Genomic DNA, 11,309 nt, shown 5'->3' on the forward strand with positions numbered 1-11,309 from the left:
ATTGGAGGGTAGGGAGGGGAGAGAAGGGAGGGAGACGCAGAACCGGCACACCCCCCTCTCCACCCCGCACTCTGACTGCCTCCTCTCCTCTTCTCTTCGCAGATGGCCGTGATGCTGTCAAACCTGGGTGGCCAGTGGAGTTTATGGTTTGGTTCCTCCGTCCTCTCCGTGGTGGAGATTCTGGAGCTGCTCCTGGACATGGCGGCGCTGACCGCCATGCTGGGCCTGGGCGCCCTCCGTAGCCGCCTGCGGCCGCCGCCCGCGGCCCCGCCGGTTCCGGAGCCGCCGGCGCCCTGCCTCCCGCACCCGCGCCTGGACCCCGGCGGCCGCCTGGGGAGCTTGGACGCGCTGGCGGGCGGCGGGCGGCCCCCCGCCTACGAGTCGCTGGGCCGCGGGGGGGCCGGGCTGGAGGGGAGGCAGTGCCCAGGCTGGGCGAGGGGGGCGGAGCTGGACGAGCCTGCACCGGAAGTGACTGGTACCTACCTGTAGGAGTGTCGGTCTTCGATCTCAAAGTGGGAAGGGGGGGGGGGTGGTGCGGTGAGCTAACTGCGCGGGAGCATGCCGAACCCCCCCTCCCGACCCTCACAGGGATAATCGAGGCGTGTACAAAGATCAGACCCTCAATAAAGCACCCCTCCGTTGTTTGAACTCTTGTCTATTTCTGGTCCTCATTTCTTGGTACTCTGGGGTGGGGTGGGGAGGTGATGCTGATTTTGCGCGATGCCTACCGCGGCTGAATAGCCCAGACCCAGTTCAGCCTCTGTCCGAGGGCCTGCAGGGAGGAGGAGGAGGCGGTTGTAAGCCAGCAGAAACAGTTCGCCTGCAGGTTACAAACCAGAAATAGACTTGGCATCGGTCCCAGAAACCAACTTCCTGCAACACAGACTGAAAGTGAAAATTAGAGGCTGAATCCAACCGCCCATCGACCAGGCCATGACAAACACCAAATCCCCTCCTGATAGAACCCCGAATGATGCCACTCACAGCCCGCTCTCTCCTCCTCACCCTCGGTAAGTCCCTCACCAGTATCCCTGGGAGCGTTTGATAGGGGGACAGTGTCGAGGGAGCTTTACTCTGTATCTAACCCCCCGTACTGTACCTGTCCTGGGGAGTGTTTGATGGGGGACAGTGTAGAGGGAGCTTTACTCTGTATCTAACCCCCCGTACTGTACCTGTCCTGGGAGTGTTTGATGGGGGACAGTGTCGAGGGAGCTTTACTCTGTATCTAACCCCCCGTACTGTACCTGTCCTGGGGAGTGTTTGATGGGGGACAGTGTAGAGGGAGCTTTACTCTGTATCTAACCCCCCGTACTGTACCTGTCCTGGGGAGTGTTTGATGGGGGACAGTGTAGAGGGAGCTTTACTCTGTATCTAACCCCCCGTACTGTACCTGTCCTGGGGAGTGTTTGATGGGGGACAGTGTAGAGGGAGCTTTACTCTGTATCTAACCCCCCATACTGTACCTCTCCTGGGGAGTGTTTGATGGGGGACAGTGTAGAGGGAGCTTTACTCTGTATCTAACCCCCCGTACTGTACCTGTCCTGGGGAGTGTTTGATGGGGGACAGTGTAGAGGGAGCTTTACTCTGTATCTAACCCCCCGTACTGTACCTGTCCTGGGGAGTGTTTGATGGGGGACAGTGTAGAGGGAGCTTTACTCTGTATCTAACCCCCCATACTGTACCTCTCCTGGGGAGTGTTTGATGGGGGACAGTGTAGAGGGAGCTTTACTCTGTATCTAACCCTCCGTACTGTACCTGTCCTGGGGAGTGTTTGATGGGGGACAGTGTAGAGGGAGCTTTACTCTGTATCTAACCCCCGTTTTTTTTTTCCAAGGGGGCCTTTATTCCTCAGGCCCCCTTTATATACACACTTATATTTTTAAAATAACTTTATTAAAAACAGAAATAAACAAAAAACTCAAATTAAAATGCCATTCTCGGCGTCGACGATGCACTCCAGTCCCTGCGGTGCCCACCGGTCGCGGAAGGCCTCAAGCGTACCGGCGGACACCGCATGCTCCTTTTCCAGGGACACCCGGGCGCGATCGCAACCGCGGAAGAGGGGCAGGCAATCGGGGAGGACGGACCCCCCGACGGCCCGCAACCTGGACCTGTGAATTGCCACCTTGGCCAGGCCCAGGAGCAGACCGACGAGGAGATCCTCCTCCCGGCCCAAGCCCCTCCGCACCGGGTGCCCAAAGATCAGGAGCGTGGGACTGAAGTGCAGCCAGAATTTGAGGAGCAGCCCCTTCAGATACTCAAATAGGGGCTGCAACCTCGCACACTCCCTATAAATGTGGAACACGGACTCGTCCAGGCCGCAGAAAGTACAGCTGGCCTGGGAGTCCGTGAACCTACTTAAAAGCCTATTGCACGGGACAGCTCTGTGCAGCACCCTCCACCCCAGGTCCCCGATGTAAAGGGGGAAGACTCCCGCGTAGAGAGACCTCCATCGGGGTTTCCCCTCGCCGCCAGATGGCAACGCGGACCGCCAGGGCGTGTCCGGCCGGCTGACGAGGGCGAGGAAGTGGAGAGTGTGCAGGAGCAGCCCGTACAGGAAACCCCTCCGCGCCGATTGGAATGGCACGGAGGGCATTTCCGAGAGGCGGCTCGGGTTGTGCGGGACCGGCTCCCGAGGAGGGTTTCGGGGCCTGGGTCCGAAGAGCAGTTCCGGCCGAGCGGGAGTCAGCTCGGCCGGGATCGCTCCGCACTCCCGAGCCCCCTCTCCACCCGCAGTGAGGGGCGTCCCGGGGGTTTCGGCTACTCCTCCGCCCGCCGGACCGTCCCCGGAGTCGGCCGCCCGGACAGCCGAGGCGCTCCCCTCCGCCGGCGGGGGAGCGCCCTGACTGGAGGCGACCATGTTCCAGACTCGGAAAAGATCCCGCTAAAAGACAGGCAACTCCCTCAGAGAGGCGCGGCTAACGGACTCCACCGGGAGCTGCGTGTCGTCTTGAAGGCAGTGACACTGGCGGAAAAAATACGTCGCCAGCGCACACCATCTGGGAGGACGCTCGACGTACAGGTATCTCTGCAGGGTCCGAAGGCGGAGAGTCGCAGCCTGGGTGCGGACGCACACCAGCGACTGACCGCCCTCCTCGATCGGGAGACTCAGGACCGCGGCAGAGACCCAGTGTTTCCTCTTGCCCCAGAAGAAATCGACGAGTTTCTTCTGGATCTTGGTGGCGAATACAGGGGGCGGGGCCAAAGTGACCAACCGGTACCACAGCATGGAGGCCACCAGTTGGTTTGTGACCAGCGCTCGGCCCCTGTAGGAAAGCACTCGGAGCAGTCCTGTCCAGCGCCCCAGCCGAGCGGTGACTTTCGCCTCCAACTCCTGCCAGTTTGCCGGCCAGGCTTCCTCAGCGGGGCTAAGGTGGACTCCCAGATAGAGGAGGTGCACAGCCAATCCCTGTGCTCTACCTGTCCTGGGAGTGTTTGATGGGGACAGTGGAGAGGGAGCTTTACTCTGTATCTAACCCCCCCGTACTGTACCTGTCCTGGGGAGTGTTTGATGGGGGACAGTGTAGAGGGAGCTTTACTCTGTATCTAACCCCCCGTACTGTACCTGTCCTGGGGAGTGTTTGATGGGGACAGTGTCGAGGGAGCTTTACTCTGTATCTAATCCCCGTACTGTACCTGTCCTGTGAGTGTTTGATGGGGGACAGTGTAGAGAGAGCTTTACTCTGTATCTAACCCCCGTACTGTACCTGTCCTGGGGAGTGTTTGATGGGGGACAGTGTAGAGGGAGCTTTACTCTGTATCTAACCCCCCGTACTGTACCTGTCCTGGGGAGTGTTTGATGGGGACAGTGTCGAGGGAGCTTTACTCTGTATCTAATCCCCGTACTGTACCTGTCCTGTGAGTGTTTGATGGGGGACAGTGTAGAGGGAACTTTATTCTGTATCTAACCCCCCCGTACTGTACCTGTCCTGGGGAGTGTTTGATGGGGGACAGTGTAGAGGGAGCTTTACTCTGTATCTAACCCCCCGTACTGTACCTGTCCTGGGGAGTGTTTGATGGGGACAGTGTCGAGGGAGCTTTACTCTGTATCTAATCCCCGTACTGTACCTGTCCTGTGAGTGTTTGATGGGGGACAGTGTAGAGGGAGCTTTACTCTGTATCTAACCCCCCGTACTGTACCTGTCCTGGGGAGTGTTTGATGGGGGACAGTGTAGAGGGAGCTTTACTCTGTATCTAACCCCCGGTGCTGTACCTGTCCTGGGGAGTGTTTGATGGGGGACAGTGTCGAGGGAGCTTTACTCTGTATCTAACCCCCGGTGCTGTACCTGTCCTGGGGAGTGTTTGATGGGGGACAGTGTTGAGGGAGCTTTACTCTGTATCTAACCCCCCATGCTGTACCTGTCCTGGGAGTGTTTGATGGGGGAAAGCATTGTCAGCTGAACCTCGTTGCTGCAATCAGCACTCAGCATCTCCAATTAGGCAGCAGCAAACCCTGTTTTTTTTGTTTTTTTTCTGTACCTGTCCTGGGGAGTGTTTGACGGGGGACAGTGTCGAGGGAGCTTTACTCTGTATCTAATCCCCGTACTGTACCTGTCCTGTGAGTGTTTGATGGGGGACAGTGTTGAGGGAGCTTTACTCTGTATCTAACCCCCCGTACTGGACCTGTCCTGGGAGTGTTTGATGGGGGACAGTGTAGAGGGAGCTTTACTCTGTATCTAACCCCCCGTACTGGACCTGTCCTGGGAGTGTTTGATGGGGGAAAGCATTGTCAGCTGAACCTCGTTGCTGCAACCAGCACTCAGCACCTGCAATTAGGCAGCAGCAAACCCTGTTTTTTTTTCTTTTTTTTCTGTACCTGTCCTGAGAGTGTTTGATGGGGGACAGTGTCGAGGGAGCTTTACTCTGTATCTAACCCCCCCCGTCCTTCCTCAGCAGTCCTGGTGGCGGGTCAGGACCCTGAACTTTCCCCCCGTCAGGCTGCTGATATTGTCCTGGACTGCTGGTATATCGAAGAAGGCGGGGGGCATCTCGCCAGTTTCAGTGGTGGATTCACGAGAGAGAAGGCTCGGTTAATCCTCCGTAACGTCAGCATCTCCGCAGACGAACAGACATCCACCTGGACTGAGTACGAAGTGCACGAGGACGATAAGGAACTGCTAATTTTCGAATCATTGGGTGAGGCGTGAGTTCTTCAGACGCATCTGGCCCCTCGGAGTCGGCTTTCGTTCATTACACATTTTAGAAGGAATCCCGAGGATTCACTGGGTGGTGGGGGGGGGCGGTGAAAATCGGACAGAGATTTAACACCAAGACACATGAGGAGAGACAGGCGACCGACAGCTCGATCAAAGAGGGAGGTTTATCAGGAGGGTCTTAAAGGAGGAGAAAAGAGGGAGAGAGAGGTGGAGAGGTTCAGGGAGGGAATTCCAGAGATCGGGGCCCCAGGGAGCCAAAGGCACTGGAGGAGGTTACAGAGATAGGGAGGGTTGTTCAGGCTGCAGGAGGTTACAGAGATAGGGAGGGTTGAAGGAGGCTGGAGGAGGTTACAGAGATAGGGAGGGTTGTAGGGGGCTGGAGGGGGTTACAGAGATAGGGAGGGTTGTTCAGGCTGCAGGAGGTTACAGAGATAGGGAGGGTTGAAGGGGGCTGGAGGAGGTTACAGAGATAGGGAGGGTTGTAGGGGGCTGGAGGGGGTTACAGAGATAGGGAGGGTTGTTCAGGCTGGAGGAGGTTACAGAGATAGGGAGGGTTGTAGGGGCTGCAGGAGGTTACAGAGATAGGGAGGGTTGTTCAGGCTGGAGGAGGTTACAGAGATAGGGAGGGTTGTAGGGGCTGGAGGGGGTTATAGAGAGAGGGAGGGTTGTAGGGGACTAGAGGAGGTTACAGAGAGAGGGAGGGTTGTAGGGGCTGGAGGAGGTTACAGAGAGAGGGAGGGTTGTAGGGGCTGGAGGAGGATACAGAGATAGGGAGGGTTGTAGGGTGCTGGAGGAGGTTACATAGATAGGGAGGGTTGAAGGGGGCTGGAGGAGGTTACAGAGAGAGGGAGGGTTGTAGGGGCTGGAGGAGGTTACAGAGATAGCGAGGGTTGTAGGGGACTGGAGGAGGTTACAGAGATAGGGAGGGTTGTAGGGGCTGGAGGAGGTTACAGAGATAGGGAGGGTTGTTCAGGCTGGAGGAGGTTACAGAGATAGGGAGGGTTGTAGGGGCTGGAGGAGGTTACAGAGATAGGGAGGGTTGTAGGGGACTGGAGGAGGTTACAGAGATAGGGAGGGTTGTTCAGGCTGGAGGAGGTTACAGAGATAGGGAGGGTTGTAGGGGCTGGAGGAGGTTACAGAGATAGGGAGGGTTGTTCAGGCTGGAGGAGGTTACAGAAATAGGGAGGGTTGTTCAGGCTGGAGGAGGTTACAGAGATAGGGAGGGTTGTAGGGGCTGGAGGAGGTTACAGAGATAGGGAGGGTTGTTCAGGCTGGAGGAGGTTACAGAGATAGGGAGGGTTGTTCAGGCTGGAGGAGGTTACAGAGATAGGGAGGGTTGTTCAGGCTGGAGGAGGTTACAGAGATAGGGAGGGTTGTAGGGGCTGGAGGAGGTTACAGAGATAGGGAGGGTTGTTCAGGCTGGAGGAGGTTACAGAGATAGGGAGGGTTGTTCAGGCTGGAGGAGGTTACAGAGATAGGGAGGGTTGTTCAGGCTGGAGGAGGTTACAGAGATAGGGAGGGTTGTTCAGGCTGGAGGAGGTTACAGAGATAGGGAGGGTTGTTCAGGCTGGAGGAGGTTACAGAGATAGGGAGGGTTGTAGGGGCTGGAGGAGGTTACAGAGATAGGAGAACGAATTACAACATTAATAAAAGAGACAAGAATTTGTTCAGTCAGGTTACTGAGAGAGAGTAAACCAGCTTCGAAATCCCCTCCGACAGTGCGGCGCTCCCTCAGTACTGAATCTCCGACAGTGCGGCACTCCCTCAGTACTGACCCTCCGACAGTGCAGCACTCCCTCAGTACTGAATCTCCGACAGTGCGGCACTCCCTCAGTACTGACCCTCCGACAGTGCAGCACTCCCTCAGTACTGACCCTCCGACAGTGCGGCACTCCCTCAGTACTGACCCTCCGACAGTGCAGCACTCCCTCAGTACTGAATCTCCGACAGTGAGGCGCTCCCTCAGTACTGACCCTCCAACAGTGCGGCGATCCCTCAGTACTGACCCTCCGACAGTGCGGCACTCCCTCAGTACTGACCCTCCGACAGTGCGGCACTCCCTCAGTACTGACCCTCCGACAGTGCAGCACTCCCTCAGTACTGAATCTCCGACAGTGAGGCGCTCCCTCAGTACTGACCCTCCAACAGTGCGGCGATCCCTCAGTACTGACCCTCCAACAGTGCGGCGATCCCTCAGTACTGACCCTCCGACAGTGCGGCGCTCCCTCAGTACTGACCCTCCGACAGTGCGGCGCTCCCTCAGTACTTACCCTCCAACAGTGCGGCGATCCCTCAGTACTGACCCTCCGACAGTGCGGCGCTCCCTCAGTACTGACCCTCCGACAGTGCGGCGCTCCCTCAGTACTGACCCTCCGACAGTGCGGCACTCCCTCAGTACTGACCCTCCGACTCTGTGTAATTGTTTTCCTGCTGCAGTTTCAGACGTTCCGCTCCCGGACGGAGAGATTCTGCTGCATGCAGACTGCGAGGGGCTGGAGGTGACGTGTGAGATTGCCAGCATTAACCCTCCGAGGCAGGAAGGCGAGGACGAGGAGGAGGAGGAGGAGGCCTCCGGCCCCAGCTACATGGCGGGTTTGCGTATCGCCGAACGCAGTCTCAGTGTCACCCTGGTGATGAGGAGCGTCCCAATCACAGGTTCCGGGAATGTGAAGCCCATCGTGAACGAGAAGCTCAATGTCCCTTTGAGCGCGACCGGCACCATCCCTGTGTCCAGTAAGTAGCGGAGAGGCTTTCGAAAACAAGGGGCTGGAACGTTTCAGGGTGAGCGTACATTGGGATTGTGTACGGTGGGAGTGAACGGGAAGGGGTTTGGGTCCATCGGGATTGTGTACGGTGGGAGTGAACGGGATTGGGTTTGGGTACATTGGGATTGTGTACGGTGGGAGTGAACGGGAAGGGGTTTGGGTCCATTGGGATTGTGTACGGTGGGAGTGAACGGGAAGGGGTTTGGGTCCATCGGGATTGTGTACGGTGGGAGTGAACGGGATTGGGTTTGGGTACATTGGGATTGTGTACGGTGGGAGTGAACGGGAAGGGGTTTGGGTCCATTGGGATTGTGTACGGTGGGAGTGAACGGGAAGGGGTTTGGGTCCATTGCGATTGTGTACGGTGGGAGTGAATGGGAAGGGGTTCGGGCCCATTGGGATTGTGTACGGTGGGGGTGAACGGAAAGGGGTTTGGGGTCCATTGGGATTGTGTACGGTGGGAGTGAACGGGAAGGGGTTTGGGTCCATCGGGATTGTGTACGGTGGGAGTGAACGGGATTGGGTTCGGGTACATTGGGATTGTGTACGGTGGGAGTGAACGGGAAGGGGTTTGGGTACATTGGGATTGTGTACGGTGGGAGTGAATGGGAAGGGGTTTGGGTCCATTGGGATTGTGTACAGTGGGAGTGAACGGGATTGGGTTCGGGTACATTGGGATTGTGTACGGTGGGAGTGAACGGGAAGGGGTTTGGGTCCATTGGGATTGTGTACGGTGGGAGTGAACGGGAAGGGGTTTGGGTCCATTGGGATTGTGTACGGTGGGAGTGAACGGGAAGGGGTTTGGGTACATTGGGATTGACACCTGTCACACTCCCTGCAATCCGCAGTTGAATTCCTCGTCTACACAAGTACAGCCAATATCAGGACGACTCTGGGGCGGAGCGTGCTTCTGGCATGTGGCTTCGCAGGAGCAGACGCTTCCGAGGTCTCCGTCGAATGGAGGCTCCAGCACAAGGGGAAAGGCAGGAGAGTCTACACGTTGGAGGAAGGTAAAGCCAAGGCCGAGAGGGAGGGGACAACAATGGAATTGGATAAAATGGAGAGGGACAGAAACGTGTCGCTCCATCTGGAGAATTTCTCCATGCGGGATGAAGGAACGTACATCTGTACTGTCAAGGCCCCCAGAGCACATGCCCAGCAGACTGTTTTGGTGGAAATCATGGGTATGTAGTTGTACAGATATCACCCTGAGAGAGAGAGAGGACTGAGAGATTTTGAGCTGTGCTTTCTCTGTTTCACTGTAGAGGCTCCAAGCGTCACGCTGAAACCCGAGGTCTTGCATTTCCGCCAGGGAATGCGGGAGAGCCTGGTTTGCGAAGTCTCCCGCTACTACCCCCTCGACGTCTCCGTCAAGTGGTCAGCCGGCTTCCCGGGAGACGACGACGAGCCCACCCCCCTGTCCCGCGTCTCCTTCTCCAGCCACCGTCGCAACAAGGACGGGACCTACAACGTCTCGGCCACGGCGGAGGTCCTGCCCGGCCCTGAGGACGTGGGCTTGGTCTACAGCTGTGAGGTCTCTCACGTCGCCCTGCAGGAGCCCGTCCAGGTGGCCCTCCAGCTCGAGGGTTCGACCGGTAAGCCTCGGGTTAAACCACCCCCGTCCGCGGCTCCGATGGTGAGCTGCGTCGAGAACGCGCAGCCCGGTGAAGCCTCCGCAGCCGAGCAGCCACAGCCTCGCTTAGCCCGTGGGTGCCGGCGGCTGGAGGCGGGGGAACCTGTTTCCCCGGGAGGATACTCCTGGGGACGAGTGCGCTGCGCGCGCGCGAGAGAGAGGTTGACCGTTGGCACCGATGTCTGTTTTGTAATTTTGTCCCTAGAGCCCGCAGATTGGCACGAGGCAGTTCACTTGGCACTGCCCGGGGTTCTCCTCGCCTCGATCCTCTTCCTCCTCGCCCTGGCACACTTCTGCGGGAAGTCTCGAAGACCAACTGGTAAGGAACTCGGCCGCTTGACCGGGAGCGACGCGACTGGGCCCCGTCCCGGGCCCGTTCGCCCTCCGTCAGAACCGGGCGGCTCACTCGCTCGCTGCGCGTGTTACTTTTTTTGCTCGCCGACTGCAACCGCTGACCCGTTTCCCCCGTCTCCTTCTTCTTCCAGTGCCCCCGGACACAGCAAGAGAGGAAAAGGTGGGTTATCGTCTCTCGTGTTGCGAAGGCCGGGCCTTGCCGTACAAAATGGCCGCCGGTAGGCCCGAAGCCTGCCCCCTCGGTTTCCACCCGTTCCACCAACACACTCCCACTTTTCTGGGTCCCCCTCACGCGGACTTTGTTCTTTTCCTCCCCCCCCCCCCCCTCTCAGGTGCGGGCAGACTGAGGTCTTCGATTGCACGTCGGTCCCTGGAGACTCCTCAGATGCATCAGCGAGACAGGCCTTCGAGAAGAGGAGACAGGGAATTGGGAGAGGCCCAGGCTCCTACCCGGGCCTGTGCTGAGTTACAGTGGGTCCCACAGGCGACCCGGGTCTGCGCCGACCGAACACTATCCCTCGAGGTCCATCCTATCAGCCTCTAACCCTCCCATCGACGACCCTCCCTCTAATCCCTAACACTCCCATCGAAGACCCTCCCTCTAATCCCCTTAACCTCCCATCGAAGACCGTCCCTCTAATCCCCTAACCCTCCCATCGAAGACCCTCCCTCTAATCCCCCAACACTCCCATCGAAGACCCTCCCTCTAATCCCCTGACCCTCCATCGACGACCCTCCCTCTAATCCCCTAACACTCCCATCGAAGACCCTCCCTCTAATCCCCTAACCCTCCCATCGAAGACCCTCCCTCTAATCCCTAACCCTCCCATCGAAGACCCTCCTCTAATCCCCTAACCCTCCCATCGAAGACCCTCCCTCTAATCCCCTAAACACTCCCATCGACGACCCTCCCTCTAATCCCCTAACCCTCCCATCGAAGACCCTCCCTCTAATCCCCTAACACTCCCATCGAAGACCCTCCTCTAATCCCTAACCCTCACCATCGAAGACCCTCCCTCTAATCCCCTAACACCTCCCATCGAAGACCCTCCCTCTAATCCCCTAACCCTCCCCATCGAAGACCCTCCCTCTAATCCCCTAACACTCCCATCGAAGACCCTCCCCTCTAATTCCCTAACCCTCCCATCGAAGACCCTCCCTCTAATCCCCTAACCCTCCCATAGAAGACCCTCCCTCTAATCCCCTAACCCTCCCATCGAAGACCCTCCCTCTAATCCCCTAACACTCCCATCGAAGACCCTCCATCTAATCCCCTAACCCTCCATCGAAGACCCTCCCTCTAATCCCCTAACACTCCCATCGACGACCCTCCCTCTAATCCCCTAACCCTCCCATCGAAGACCCTCCCTCTAATCCGCCCTAACACTCCCCATCGAAGAA

At 57.9% G+C, this 11,309-nt stretch overlaps 2 protein-coding genes across 6 annotated transcripts in view; both read left to right on the forward strand.

Moving 5' to 3' along the window:
- Positions 1-489, forward strand: part of LOC137361944 (amiloride-sensitive sodium channel subunit alpha-like) — a 38,985-nt gene extending 38,496 nt beyond the window's left edge. The window contains exon 13 of the mRNA XM_068026525.1: positions 103-489. Coding sequence (XP_067882626.1) covers positions 103-489 — 387 coding nt within the window. The remainder of the gene's footprint in view (positions 1-102) is intronic.
- Positions 490-836: 347 nt separating this feature from the next.
- On the forward strand, positions 837-11,178 carry LOC137361932 (tapasin-related protein-like). 5 transcript variants are annotated; one of them, XM_068026512.1, is made up of 8 exons: positions 838-1,010; positions 4,894-5,136; positions 7,593-7,889; positions 8,770-9,105; positions 9,187-9,516; positions 9,760-9,873; positions 10,241-10,454; positions 10,942-11,178. In XM_068026512.1, the coding sequence occupies exons 1-7, from the start codon at positions 971-973 to the stop codon at positions 10,450-10,452; spliced, it is 1,572 nt and encodes a 523-aa protein (XP_067882613.1). In that variant the 5' UTR covers positions 838-970; the 3' UTR covers positions 10,453-10,454; positions 10,942-11,178. The 5 variants fall into 5 exon arrangements, with proteins under 5 accessions (XP_067882614.1, XP_067882615.1, XP_067882613.1 ...); XM_068026515.1 differs by lacking the exon at positions 10,942-11,178 and adding an exon at positions 10,040-10,068 and having other exon boundaries at positions 842-1,010; positions 10,241-10,341; XM_068026513.1 differs by lacking the exon at positions 10,942-11,178 and having other exon boundaries at positions 837-1,010; positions 4,897-5,136; positions 10,241-10,724.
- The last annotated feature ends 131 nt before the right edge of the window (positions 11,179-11,309 follow it).

The sequence above is a fragment of the Heterodontus francisci genome, unplaced genomic scaffold (genome assembly GCF_036365525.1).
Source record: "Heterodontus francisci isolate sHetFra1 unplaced genomic scaffold, sHetFra1.hap1 HAP1_SCAFFOLD_323, whole genome shotgun sequence".
NCBI classification, from domain to species: domain Eukaryota; kingdom Metazoa; phylum Chordata; class Chondrichthyes; order Heterodontiformes; family Heterodontidae; genus Heterodontus; species Heterodontus francisci.

Bases quoted from the DNA above. Each gene is read 5' to 3' on its own strand.
- LOC137361932 (XM_068026512.1), top strand. From the start codon at position 971: ATGATGCCACTCACAGCCCGCTCTCTCCTCCTCACCCTCG. The intron at 7,890-8,769 runs GTAAGTAGCGGA...TGCAATCCGCAG, and splicing joins CGGCACCATCCCTGTGTCCA to TTGAATTCCTCGTCTACACA. The intron at 9,517-9,759 runs GTAAGCCTCGGG...TTTTGTCCCTAG, and splicing joins CCAGCTCGAGGGTTCGACCG to AGCCCGCAGATTGGCACGAG.